This window comes from Xyrauchen texanus, chromosome 4 (assembly GCF_025860055.1).
Source record: "Xyrauchen texanus isolate HMW12.3.18 chromosome 4, RBS_HiC_50CHRs, whole genome shotgun sequence".
NCBI classification, from domain to species: domain Eukaryota; kingdom Metazoa; phylum Chordata; class Actinopteri; order Cypriniformes; family Catostomidae; genus Xyrauchen; species Xyrauchen texanus.
The window spans coordinates 24,481,524-24,495,705 of record NC_068279.1 but is presented as its reverse complement, the minus strand read 5'-3'; the positions used below and the strand labels follow the sequence as shown (position 1 = coordinate 24,495,705).

Sequence of the window (14,182 nt, the reverse complement as noted above, 5' to 3'; positions counted from 1 at the left end):
AGTTTCCATGATATGTTCCAATCAAAGAGCAAAATACTTTTGTCAAAGAGACTAAAGTATTTGTATTCTGCATCCAATCAGAGTTAGTATGTACAACAATGGTCAGTTTCACTTGTAAATAGCTGGTGACAGTTGTAGGTTCAAGCCAGTCCAGCCATCTTGTTGAGCAGTGTGTTCTGGTCCTGAGCGTTCATGGGCTCATAGCTGGACAGCTCCAGAGAAAAGGTGGCATTTCCAGAGGTCAAAGTGCGTAGAACAGTAGAGTAGCCCTTGAGATGAATACTAGGATTAAAAATGTGGCTCCAACATAGTTCATACAGTATTTTGCTGTGGAGTATATAGTAATCATGTGGCAAGAGTAATTTGTTTTAATTATCAATATGTCAGTATAAATTGAATGCAGTAACATTTTGCTATTAGTGACCATATAGACACACAATATGGGCAAAAATATCAGACACCACACCGTTGTGTGTTTTTAGACCATTTAATTTCAAAACCATGGCCATTAACAGGGAGTTGATCCCTCAAACAACTTCCAGCTGAAAATGCCCTTACCAAACTGTTGCCACAAATGTTGGAAGCACACAAGTCTGCCATAGTATTAATTGAAGATTACGGTTAACTTACAAGTTAAGCTCAATCAAAAGTATTTCTGCATAATGTTGATTACTACAAAAAAATATATATATATATATAATTTCGACTTGTCCCTTCTTTAAAAAATAAAGTTAAATTGAGGTTACAGTGAGGCACTTACAATGAGGTAATTAGGGCCAATTGTTTAAAGGTTAAAAGCCTAAATATGAGACTTATTTTATAAAAGTCTAATGGGAGCCTGCTGGTATGTGATAGCTGTGCAGTATGTGTAAAACTCACTCCCCTGGCCTCAAGAGGTGCACTGGTGACTAATGGTAGAGGCTGTAGCCTTACCCATGTACCTGTACCTTTGTCTGTAGCCATGCCGAGACGCTGGATCAGGACTAGGTCTTGTATCACCCTCAATGGGTTTATTTTGCGGTTGTTACAGAGAAATATAAGATGGAGCCACAGACCAATCAGAATAGAGTATTCCAAAGAGCTGTATAAAAAGCTATTTAATTACACAAAAATCGTGTTAACATGTATATTCTTAATGTCTTGTTGCTAGTGTGTATTTTAACATTTACAGATTGGCCCCATTTACTTCCATTGCAAGTGCCTCACTGTAACCCACATTTTATTTTTTTTGAATTTTAAAGTAGGGCCAATTTTTGTGGTAAAGCAAATGCTGTCGATTGAGCTTAACTTAAATTGAACCCATAATATTCCTTTTAAGATTTGTCTTCACTGAAATTAAGGGGCCTACCCAAACATGTTTATTAGAAGGGACCATGCAATGTTTTTACCACTCACCATAATCTCTGCCAAAGGAACTGTAGCCAGCAAAACCTTGTTTTCCTGCCGACTTTGGATGTCGCATACAATGCCGCGGCGCTGGGCCAGGTCTGCTAGCACAGAACTTAGATGCTCCTCCCCCACTGTCACTTCCAGGGCCATCACTGGCTCCAACACCTGCCCTCCTGCCTGCCTCAGAGCCTACACACAAACAAAGTGAAGTCACATGTGGCATTATTTGAATATGTTTGTAAGATAGTGATTAATAGTAAATTTCTGAGTACCTTGAGCATGCAGCGAGACACACATGCTGAAACCATGGCTGCAGAAGTGCCTGGTCCCAAACCTACATGCTGGATAACTGTTTGTACTCCCTGTATGGGAAAACCCAACACAGGACCTGCACAGAGAAGAACAAGAAGATGGGTCACCCATTTTATATCTATACAGTATGTGAACTACTAGTTCTAGCAACTAGTTCTGTTACCTTGGAGGTATGCACTTTGAACTCCGTTTTCCACTGCCTCTCTGACATCAGCAGGGAGCTGGGCTTGTACTTCCTCCTCAAAGTTGTTGTCACAGGAAGTTGCAGAATCCGTCCAAGCATGGACTGTAAGCTCCACACTAACAACATGCCTCTTATCTCCCAGGGTACGATCTAATGTGTCTAAAAATTATCACACAACAAATAGAGCACTTGCAAAATACCTTAAACAAGCATCATCATTTATGCTGTGTAGAAATATATGAATTTGTATTTCTAATACCTAAAACCTATCCTTAGCACAGCAAAGACAAACTACCTAGAAGTGAACGGCAGGACAGACCTTTTTCACACTCAATTGCAGGGTAAACTTCAACAGCGGTGAATGGGAGATCACAGTAAATATTATTTTCAGTTGCCCATTTGCATCAAGAGCAATAAACAAAGTCCACAATAACATTTAAATGACTTTCCGGAAGAGGAAAAAATAGAGAGCAGTGGATTAAGTGGAGAAGATGCCAAATTCACTGTCCACTCTCTCAGCAGCATTTAATAGAAACCCCCTCACAGCTATGGTAACTCATTTTTTTCAACAAATTCCAGGGGAATATAGCACAAATCATAATGTTATACATTTACACTCAATATAAAAAAAATTATAATATGAAAAATTTAGTGGCAGAAGATGTCCTCACAGTCTGTGGAAAAGGTCTATTGATTAAGCACAGTTGACATGTGATACACTTGACTTCTGATGCAGGGCACGACTTGTAACATCTGTTCCATTCTCAGTTTCATATCATAATGCTTATTGTTTTAAAAAAAAATATATATATATATATATGCCTGGTCCTCACTGTGGACAGAGTTCATTATAACCATCCTGAGCCAAAAAACAGTAAAAAGAACATTTACAAAATTGATGACCAGTCATTGTGAAACAACTGTAACACTCTCTGTAATGTTTGACCATAAACAATCTATTTGATTCTATTACAGGTTACTGTAAACTACCATAGAAGAAGAGAAAGTTTGCATTAATTGTGAAAATATCAAGACCATTACTTTGGTGACACTGATTGGCTGATGCCTCACCTGTGGCTGATGCAGATTGGAGGATGGTCTCTCTGTAGGCTACCTGCAGTGGTCCTAGTTGGGTTTCAATGTTATACTCTCTCTTGATACGGTCATGGATAATCTCAATGTGCAGCTCCCCCATGCCGCACAGTATTGTCTGTGCAAGTTTGAGTTTGTGTCCATGTGTGAATAAATGAATGAATTGTGGATTGAGCGAATTAATGTGTGTGTGTGTGTATGAGAGAAAGAGAAGGAGAGAGAGATTACATTAACAGGTTTTCCAATGCTTTTGTTTTTGTTTGATCTAGAACAGGGGTTTTCAAACCACTGTGCAAATGAGTGCTAGCAGTTCCTCCTTTACCTGTCCAGAGTCAGGGTCTGTTCTGACTTTGAGACTGGGGTCTTCCCTCTGCAGGCAGCTGAGCGCATGCTCCAGATCTGCTTGTTTGGCCATAGAAGGAGGTTCAATAGAACAGAAGAAGACAGGCTCAGGGACTTCCACCCCAGCAAGCACCAGACTGTTGCGCTCCCTGTGCGAGACCCTCTCGCTCTCAGTTTCCGCATGAGCTCTCCGCACTGCAGCTGCCGCAGAGGCTTTGGAGGAGACTATGGTGTCACCTGTCACTGTCTAAAAACACACAATTACAGAAAATCCTGTTGGTGAATCAAACCATGTTTCCAAAAAAGTAGAAAGTAGGAAATCATATGGGTTAGAAATACATGAGGGTGAGTAAATGATGACAGAATTTTCATTTTTGGGTGAACTATCCTTCTGAGGCTGTTACGTTGTCCTGGGTCTTTCCAACTTGTGGAACATGTTTGGCAGGGTTTTTTTTTTTGGCAGACACATGTTCCAAATTTGTGTGAGAAAGTGGCGTTACCTGTTTGAGTCCCACCGTGAGCGCAATGTTTCCTGCTGACAAGGAAGGGATCTCTACGTGCTGATCGGCAAAAGGTAAAAGAAGACGACTCATTCTCTCCCTGGAGCAATGAAAACACAGAAGAATGTTCTACATTTAAAGCAAACATTTTTAGTTGAAGTCAAGAATGTCAGGTCAAAATACTTCCTTGTCAACACCATATTATTGTGTCTTCCCTTTTCTTTGTTCAAATAATTTTTTAATTTGGTTGTGTGTACTGTAACATCTATTTTTGTACACAGTTTGACACCACCATGATATTAACGTCAAGTCAGAATTTCCATCACAAAAAATACAGGACATTTAAAAAAAGTTAAGATCCATCTCTGAACTAGTGAACAAGCCCACAATATTGTACTTTGATGATTTGCTATTTTTATTTTTATACACCATAATCCTAAATATTTTTCATGTCATTTAGCCACATCAGACTTTGTGTGAAAAGGCCGTAAAGGAATATTCCGGGTTGAATTCAAGTTAGACTCAATACAGGATTTGTGGAATAATGTTGGTTACCACCAAAAATTATTTTGACTCATTCCTCTTTTTCTTAAAAAAAAAAAAAAGAAACAAAAAATACAAAAATCGAGGTTACAGTTAGATGGAAGTGAACGGGACCAATTTTTGGAGGGTTTAACAAGGCACAAATGTAAACCTTACAATTTTATAAAAGCACTTGCATTACTTTTTATGATAAAACTCATGTATTATTTGAGCTGTTGTTTAAATCGTCATTTTTACAGTCATTTTAGGGTTAGGTGGCATAACATTGTCATGGCAATGAATCTGTAAAATTGGCTATAACTTTACACAGAAAAGGTTAGTAAGTGATTTTATCACACTAAAATCATGTTGAGACACATATTGTTTATGTCTTGTGGCTTTTTAACAAAAAAGAGGGACGAGTTGAAATTTGTTTTTGTAGTAACCAATATTATGCCACAAATGCTGTTGATTGAGCTTAACTTGAACCTGGATTATTCCTTTAAAACACTCCAAAGTAAAATCCAAAATAGCAACCTATTAAAAAGCCCAAAAGAGATATTAGCCAAGCCCTTCTATCAAGGGGAGCCTACAAGGTTAGCAAAGCAATGCAAGACACGGCAGTCCCATAGACATTCTATGGGCGGTACACTTGGAAGATACTAGAGGCTGTTTTTTTTTTAATGGATGGTCTATGGAGGAGATTCTTGAGTGTGCTGAATTAACTGCTTATGTGAAGAAACTGCTCATCACTTAATGAATGGACTGCCTTCTAGCTAATCTTCAACGTGTTTTACACTTAACATCCCTTTTGGAATTTATGAATTGTGGAGTTTACTACAATAAAATTGCTGTTTTAGAAGAGAAGATGTTGACAATTTTGTGAAAGGTAGGTGTCTTACAGATCTTCCCATTCATTTGTATGGCATCCACAAACAGTGACTTACTGTTGTAACATGCTAGTTGACCACTAGGCTCTCTCCTGTGGTAAAAACCTGGGAGGTTGTTATCTCAGTATAGAAGATCTATTATATTAGGGATCAGTCTGTAGTCACGAAATCACTTCCTGAAATATTTAGTTGAACCTACGTTCCATTCCTGTTGATGTTGTACACAGCTGACTGCGCCTTCATGCTTCCTGAGTAGATTCTAACAAACACCAATGGACCCCTCTGCTTGTCATGGATCACTTTAAATGCCAGTGCACACAGATCATCTTTATACCAGCGCCTGGACAGACACATACATGAACACACCGAGAGCAGGGTGATACCAAGATCATAATGACTGTGTTAATCTTTTTGAATACCAATCTTAAAGGAATAGTTTCCCCAAAAATGACAATTCTGTCATCATGTTGTTTCAAACCCCTATGACTGTCTTTCCTCAGTGGGACACAAAAGTAGATGTCTGGCAGACTGACAGCCACAATCACCATTCACTTTCATTGTTTGGAAAAAAAGATGCAAATAAAGTGAAAAGTGACTAAGGCTTTCAGTCCTTAGCATTCTGCCTAACAACTCCTTTTGTGTTCCATGGAAGAAAGAAAATCACATGGGTTTGGAATCACATAAGGGTAAGTAAATAACAAATTTTCATTTCAGAACTATACCTTTAATGAATGCTAAAATATTGTATAATCGTGCAAATGATAATGCTTTATTGCAGAATAACTGACACTCACACAAGGTCATGGTGCCTCTCATTGGGGGCGGGGAGATATGCAGTGATGGCATCCAGCAGAGGTTGAACCCCTTTATTTTTCAGAGAACTTCCACACAATACAGGCACTCCCTTACGAGCTAATGTCACTCTCCTCACTGCCTCCTGCAACTGAACACACATACACTCAATCTGAATGCAGTAGTATCATTCAAAGCCAAGTGTATAAGAACCAATATAGAAACAATGAGAAAACATGAACACATGTACACACAGCCAGTGTATTCTTACTTTCCCTGCAGGAACTGCATCAAAGTTTTCACTGTACTCTCCCAACAGCAGCTCAGCAAACTCATCATCAAGATCTGCTAACTGTTAAAACAGTTCCCACTTGTTATTAATCTGAATACTCAAGTTCCAACGGAATCTCTACCACAGACAGAGGTGGTAAACATTCTGTAAAGTTTTTTGTGCCATTTGCGAATAACAAACTGACACCAAATGTATCAGTATATATTCTGTTGTTATCAGACACACCATGTTTTGTTCTTAACCTGTTCAATGAGGGTTCCTCTGGCCTCATTGAAGGCCTGGAGCACTTCCACATCATCTGAGGACTGGAGGGCTCTGATCTCATAAGCACGACCATCACCTGATAGTGAAGTCCTCTGCCATATAATTTTCTGCTTGGTGATTAAGTCCACCAATCCTGTGAAGCCCTTCCCTGAGCCAATAGGGATCTGCAAATTTTAACAAATATCAGGGCTGATAACCTAAATCCCAATGAAAAGGGTTTTGGTTACAATTGTTACAAAGGATACCTGAAGGAGAACAGGGTTGGCCTTTAGTTTGGTCTTTATGCTGTCTATAGAGTAACTCAGGCTAGGAGGAAAGAGAGTGAAATTTGGGACAAAAAACTTGTCACTATTGAAAACTTCTTAGATAATGTGTTAATGTTCTGTATGTGCTAAACTATGTGAAAGGCTGAGAAATGAGTGTGAAAATGTTACCTAGCTGCAGGTTTGTCCATCTTGTTTAGGAAGCACACACAAGGGATTTTATGTTTTTCTGCCTGCCGCCACACAGTCAGGGTTTGAGCCTGAAAATCAGATCATACACAAAAAAATACAATCTGTAATTATTCTGTTTATGACAAGAACATTTTTAATAATACAATTTTTTATAATAATTTGTAGAGTTTGACAGCTTCAAACTGGGAATGATAAGCTTCTGAAATAGTTAAAATATTTCTGCTGTGACACTTTCTAAACATTCTGAAGCTGAATTTATAGAGTTGTCAATCAATTACATGTTTAATTGAATTAAATACATTTGATTAATCAAATTAATCACAATTCATTTCTATACCATTATTTACTGAGAAAGGCCCCCTTTTTTCTTTAGAATAATTAAAACCATTTTAAATGTAATATATAAGCCTAATTGATTTTATAATTCAGATAATTCAGATACATTACATCATATTGTGACAATAGACAAGTAAAGCATTTAGACAAAAAAAACAAAGTGGCTGACTGCCCCCTACTGTATCAAAGTAGTAAGAACATTCCTTTTCACTGAATTTTGTGTTCATTTTTTGAATGCGTTCATTTTCAGGCAATTAATTGCACTAAATGAATGCGTTAAATGGAGCAGCTGCCCCCGCGACCCGACTTCGGATAAGCGGTTGAAGATGGATGGATGGATGGATGGAATGCATTAAATCGACAGCCCTAATAATAATTTCCAGCTGACCTCTACGCCAGCAGAGGCATCAAACACAGCAACTGCTCCATCCAACACTCGTAAAGCTCTCTCCACCTCCAGAGTAAAATCAACATGACCTGAGAAAAGAAAGACAATATACTAAATTGTTTAAAGGAATGTTACGGGTTGAATACAATTTAAGATGATTCAACAGCATTTGTTGCATCATGTTGATTTCCCTCCAAAAATATTTCAAACCGTCCCTCGTTTATTTAAAAAAAAGAAGAATTTGTGCTTACAGTAGGGCACTTACAATGGACTTATCCATGTACATTTTTACTCAAAATTACAACTTTGTTGTCATGCTGCCATAATGCCAGCAAACACTGTAATCTGGTAAATGTCATTACACCGATAAATCCCTGATTTAATTACACTATAATCAAGTTAACACTTTCAATGTTTATGTCTTGTCGCTGTACTTTTGCATTTTAACATTTATGGACTGGGCCATTCACTTGTATTGTAAGTGCCTTACTGTAACCTCAATTTTAGCTTTATATATATATACACACACATACATACAGTTGATCAGAATTTTACATACACCTTTACATTTGTGTTTTTTACACTTTAATTGCACTCTGCTGTGTTTCCATAAAATAATGGGCAAAGATCTCATTTCAATTTAAGAGGGACAACAAATAGGAACTATTCTTTATTATTATAATTTTGAAAAAAAAAAAAGTGTGTAAACATGCTTGATGACCTCTATGTACCTGGTGTGTCTATGAGGTTAATCCTATGATCCTTCCAGTCAAAGGTTACAGCAGCTGACTGGATAGTGATCCCTCTCTCCCTCTCCTGGGCCATGTAATCAGTTACAGTGTCTCCATCATCCACATCTCAACACATAAACACAAAATCATCATGCTGCAGGTAGATAATCACAGATTAATCAAAGGTTACGTGGGAATGTGTACAAACACATCCATGACTTCATAAAAGTCTCACCTCCCAGAGCTCGCGTGTATCCAGAATAGTACAGCATTCTCTCCGTCGTCGTGGTCTTTCCTGCATCTATATGTGCCATGATGCCAATGTTACGAATTCTAAACAAGAACATAATCATAAATATCATTACACAACCATAGAGATGACAGCTGTTGATTTTCTCAACACACAGCACTTAAACACTCAATTGTCTTACTTTGAGATGTCTGGGTTGACCACCGCTCTAGGCGATTTCACATCATCTGCAAGAAAAACGTTAACAGTGATAGAATAGTAGTCTGCTATGTCATCAACAAGACTTAGACTATACATTTTTTATTTACCACAGCTTGCAAAAATGTTCTTTACCTCGAAAGAAGCTGTAATTTCTTTTCCATGTCACTCTCCATCTGTATGGCAGCGAGGACCCGTTCTTCAGGTGTCTGATGTACTGAAGGGAATTAATGAATGTGTCAATAATGTCAATTCTGTGATTTGGCAGACAGGTGAGGGTCAATTACATATATCTACTCACATTATACATTCATTTGACAGACATAAGAGCACAGACTTACTCCTCGCAGAATGGGGATCGCTACACTCAAATGCATTTTCAGGATGAATGTTTGATTGAAGAGTTAAAACTTCAGTTCTGCAGTATGACATGTGTATGTACAAAATCACGCGGAGACCGGACTGGACATTTCATTCATCATTCCACTTGGTGGATGTGCCCGACTTCTCAGACGATACGATAAGATAAACCGTTCGTACAATGTTGTCACTGAAAATATGTTGAACAGACAACTGTAAAAAGCAGTTCATGAACCCATTCCAGTCGGTCACATTTTATCAACGCACACAATTTGGTGCATCTGTAAATAAGTCCGTTAAAAATACGAACGAACGGCAAGACGTTCCTAGGATAGCGCGATGTAATGAAGATTCAACAGTTTTACAATTTTGACGTTGTAACAGTTTAAAATAACAGTTTAATAAGTAATGCATTATAAACAGTTTAATATTCGAAACTATCTATCTATCCATTTATCATTTGTGTTAAAGGGAAGACACTGTTTTGAGAAGCATTGAACCCACATTGTCACACACCCACATACCAGTAGGAAGAACTGGAATATGGCCACTTTGGATCTACATCTCAAAATGTGAATTGTTATTTAAATTAATCAGAACATTACATTTTCCAATTTATGAGGATATATATTCTGAACTTGAGAATATGGGCTGCAGCCAATTCTGGCCTTCAAACCCACATAGAAAACCAAGCAGCCCTTTGCTTTACCCACTCAGCCACCTCAACTGACCTTTAGTAGTGTAGGTTAGGTAATAAAAACAAATCTTGGGTTTGAAACCAAATTATTGAACACAATAGGCACCGAAGTTATCAACTCTTTACCCACTCAGCCACCTAATCAGCACTCGAGTTCACGAGTGACCAGAAACTGGTGTTACTGTGAGAATGCCACCATTGTGTCCTTGAGTGTTAGTATTTAGGGAAGGCAAGGCAAATGTTTTTTAGCTTAGCACACTTCATACACAGTGGCAATTCAAAGTGCTTTAGATGATAAAGAAAATACAAGATACATAAAAGTAAATTAAGAACAAAAATAAATAAGAATAAAAAGTAATAATAAAAAAATATATATCATTTGATTTATAAATGTATTAAAATAATAAAAAGGAAGGAAAAAGAATACAGAAATAAAATGATCTAGTGCCATAAATAAAGTGCAGCGGTGAAGTCGGTTTAACTCAAGGCTACAAGTTACTTTGGATAAGATACACGAATAAACTAAGATCAAATGAAAGCAGATGTTTGCTTCTGTAACAAAGCACTGCACAAGGTCAATGTGGAAATGCTTTCTCATTGTGGCACATCACAATCATGCTTTAACAGCAACTATTATCAATAGGCCTCATGTTGTCTTTTGTCAGTCTACAAAGTACAGGACAAAATATTTGAAAATAAAGCAAATCTACCTCTGCATAGCAGTAATTTGACATATGATAGCACCTTAGGCAAACGAATGGAGGAAAACAAGCCTGATTGGCAATATGATTGTGATTGGCATATCAAGAATTGTTTTGATACTAGAGAGTAGTATTAGAGAGTGATTCGAAAACAATGATGTGCTATACCGCTGTATTCCACTAGGGGACGACACAGTTCATCATGACAGAACTCGAACACAATAAATATTTGTCGCAACTGACCTCAAGTAGTACAGTATGAATCCCGTATTATTCATAATGATTCCATATAAATGTATCGGTTATGCTTCTGGTCAACGCAGAGTCATGTTTGATTAGCCTGTGCTCTCTGTTTTGGTTAAATCTGTATGAACGTCACACGTAATGTGGAAAGGTCACTTTGGCTTCGCAGTGAGAGGTCTATCAAAACTACAGGTCACAAAGCACAATTGTTAGATTCATTAAAATTAAAACAAATGGTTGAATCTTCAGTTATCTTCTCTGTCCCTTAGGTTGTTTACAATAGGCTAATGCTTACAAATCATTCTAATTTGAAGGATACATTATTATATAGCATGAAGCTCTTTGAAACTTTCCCCTACAGTTTAAAAGGGGCTGAAAAGTGAAATTTGCCAGAATTTGTGTAAATGAATGTTGTTCAGACTTGATGGATCAGTGACACACTGAGAGGAACAGACTAATATTGATCAAAAGACAGAAGTGGGCATGCCATTTCAGTGTGAGGAGGCAATAATTACTTACTGAACTTTAAAATAACGTTAAACATGTTCTGTATAAAGAATTTGTGTGCTGAGAACAAGGCCACTTCTTTCTAAATCTGTCATGCAGAAGTCTAAGGAAGTGCACAGATCACCAAGGGCAACACTTCTTTATCATTCTGGTAAAGCCAAAACTTACTTCTGTATTTCAAAATACCCAAAGTTAACAAAAACAACAGTGAAGTGGTTTAGAAAGTGTCACAGCAGAAATATTTGAACTATTTCAGAAACTTACCATTCCCAGTTTGATGCTGTCAATTTGTTGAAATATTTGTAGAACATTGTCTTTAGACAGAGGCTCAAACAAACAAGACAAACAAAAATAATAGAACACAACTGTTGAAGGAGATCTGTTAAGTAATTTTTATTTGTATAGCGCCTTTCACAACACACATAGTTTCAAAGCAGCTTTACAGAAGATCAGGCATTAACAGACAATAAAACTGTAATGTCTATAATATCGGAGTCATCATTGTGTAGTTTGATAAAATATGATTGTGAATCATGTTTAAATAAGTAATTAAATAATAATTGTAATTAACCCCCAGTGAGCAAGCAGAAGGCGACTGTGCCAAGGAACACGAAACTCCATAAAATAATGGTTAAATGGAGAAAAAACCTTGGGAGAAACCAGGTTCACTGTGGGGGCCAGTTCCCCTCTGTCTAACATCATGAATATAATGCCAATATTATTTCTGTATAGTGCAAGTCATGGTTTAAAATTATTAAACTAATTAAGTGTTAAGGGTCAGTGTTTAAACATAGATTTTGTATGAACTGTAAGATTAATGACTAATGTCTTTGAAGTCCATCCTGGATTAACTGCATAAATTCACATAGACGCAATTGTCCTTGTTAGTTGGCTGAGGAAGAGGTTTGTTGGCAATTAATTGACAGTCGATGCATTCCATTTTAAGAGTGTAGTCCATCAATAGACCGAGGTGATGTAGGAAGAGAACAGTGAGGTGCATCGCAGTTCAATTTCTATCCTAAATCCAAGTTTAAGGCAATGGCTTATGAAGTATCCCATGTTTTATGGTTGAAGTTTGCATCAGCTCCTCTGAAGTCCATCGTAATAGATTGAAGTGATGTTTGGCTTCATCACATAGCGACACGTAGCAGTGGAGTCTGACATGTAGCAGGAATGGAGCTGTACCCAGCCGGGTCTGGTGACCTCAGAATAGGAGTCCCGAGGTTGAGACAGGGAAACAACTAAAATAAAATGAGCATAGATGCCACTGAATTTATTGCATATTTATAGATCATGATCTGCGTTTCTAGTTCCGGCAGACTAAACTAAAGCAGCCTAATTGTGGGTTGGAGGATGAATTAGGTGTATGCCTGGCTAAATAAATGAGTCTCTATTCTAGACTTAAACTGAGAGAGTGTGTCTGCATCTCGAACAGTGTTAGGGAGACTATCCCATAATTTAGGAGCCAAATATGAAAAGGATCTACCTCCTTTTGTGGATTTTGATATTATAGGAACTATTAATAGGCCAGAATTTTGCGATCGTAATGAACGTGATGGAATATAGCATGGTAGAAGGTCACTTAAGTATTGCAGAGCAAGACCATTCAAAGCTTTGTATGTAATTAACAGAAATTTTTAATTAATAAAAAAATGTAACAGATAGCCAGTGTAACGATGATAAAATGGGGCTAATATGATCATATTTCTTGGTTCTTGTCAGTACTCTGGCTGCTGCATTTTGAACCAATTGAAGTTTATTTATTGATCTTGCTGAACATCCTCCCAGTAATGCATTACAAAAATCTAGTCTTGAGGTCATGAACGCATGACGTAGTTTTTCGGCATCAGCAACAGAGCGCATGTGTCGTAATTTAGCAATATTTCTGAGGTGGAAGAATGCTGTTCTACAAACATTTGTAATTTGATTTTCAAAGGACAGATTGGTATCAAATAAAACACCCAAGTTCTTCTTTGTTGAAGATGATGTAACAGTACATCCATCAAGAGTCAAATAATATTTTAGCATCTTATTTTTAGAGCTTTTTGGTCCAATAATTAGTACCTCTGTTTTGTCGGAATTCATCCCTGGTGATGCTCATCTATGGTCTCATGGTTCATCTAGTGTGCATGGGTCCATCTTAAAGTCAACAAACTGCCCAAAAATGTTGGTGGCATCCAAGCATTCAATACATTTTCATGTTCTAACTTAAACGCTGTTGTTAAATGTTTTTTTAAAAAGATAACTGTTCCGGTTGCTGCCAACGGATGGATTTTCCAAGTATATCTAATTATATTGATTCAGTATTCAATTATTTTAGGAAAAACACCACTAAAATTAATCAAGATGTAATTTTTACATTACAAAGGTTGTAGCAGGCTGCCAGTGGAGAGAATGTCTAACTTATATAAAATAAACTAACAAAACATATTGTTTACAAAAATAATTTAATACTGTATAATTCCACAACCTGGGAAAATCTCTCCTAGAGTAAATCAGGATAGGCCATCTAATAGAATATCTTGGTAAAATTCAGCATTTTTTTTCCACTAAAAGAATTGAACACTGCACTCATAATTGGACATGCTGACTTTTTTCCTTTCTTTCCTTTTTAACACCATGTCAGCTTATTTCGCTATATTCATGGCGAGAGCAGTTATTTAAGATTAAAACTAAAAAAAGGTGTTTAAGATGAATTTTTTTAAAAAAAACTTAACTAAACTTGGATTTACTTGGT

General features: G+C 37.2%; 1 protein-coding gene across 1 annotated transcript; it reads right to left on the bottom strand.

The window, feature by feature from the left end:
• Nucleotides 1–69: 69 nt before the first annotated feature.
• Nucleotides 70–9,549, bottom strand: gfm2 (GTP dependent ribosome recycling factor mitochondrial 2). Its single transcript, XM_052120005.1, has 19 exons — nucleotides 9,279–9,549; nucleotides 9,073–9,154; nucleotides 8,921–8,966; nucleotides 8,725–8,822; nucleotides 8,490–8,615; nucleotides 7,759–7,847; nucleotides 7,014–7,102; nucleotides 6,825–6,885; nucleotides 6,558–6,743; nucleotides 6,295–6,375; nucleotides 6,026–6,174; nucleotides 5,431–5,571; nucleotides 3,820–3,919; nucleotides 3,300–3,566; nucleotides 2,957–3,095; nucleotides 1,865–2,044; nucleotides 1,662–1,777; nucleotides 1,396–1,578; nucleotides 70–269 (listed from the first exon to the last, which is right to left on the bottom strand). Exons 1-19 carry the CDS (start codon nucleotides 9,312–9,314, stop codon nucleotides 141–143), a joined length of 2,298 nt encoding a protein of 765 aa, XP_051975965.1. The 5' UTR covers nucleotides 9,315–9,549; the 3' UTR covers nucleotides 70–140.
• Nucleotides 9,550–14,182: the final 4,633 nt, after the last annotated feature.

Excerpts from the sequence above, each read along its gene's own strand:
- gfm2 (XM_052120005.1), bottom strand. The coding sequence starts at position 9,314 with ATGCATTTGAGTGTAGCGATCCCCATTCTGCGAGGA. Across the intron at positions 8,823-8,920 it reads GTCAACCCAGACATCTCAAA|AATTCGTAACATTGGCATCA; the intron begins GTAAGACAATTG and ends GTTCTTGTTTAG. Across the intron at positions 6,175-6,294 it reads ATGCAGTTCCTGCAGGGAAA|TTGCAGGAGGCAGTGAGGAG; the intron begins GTAAGAATACAC and ends ATGTGTGTTCAG.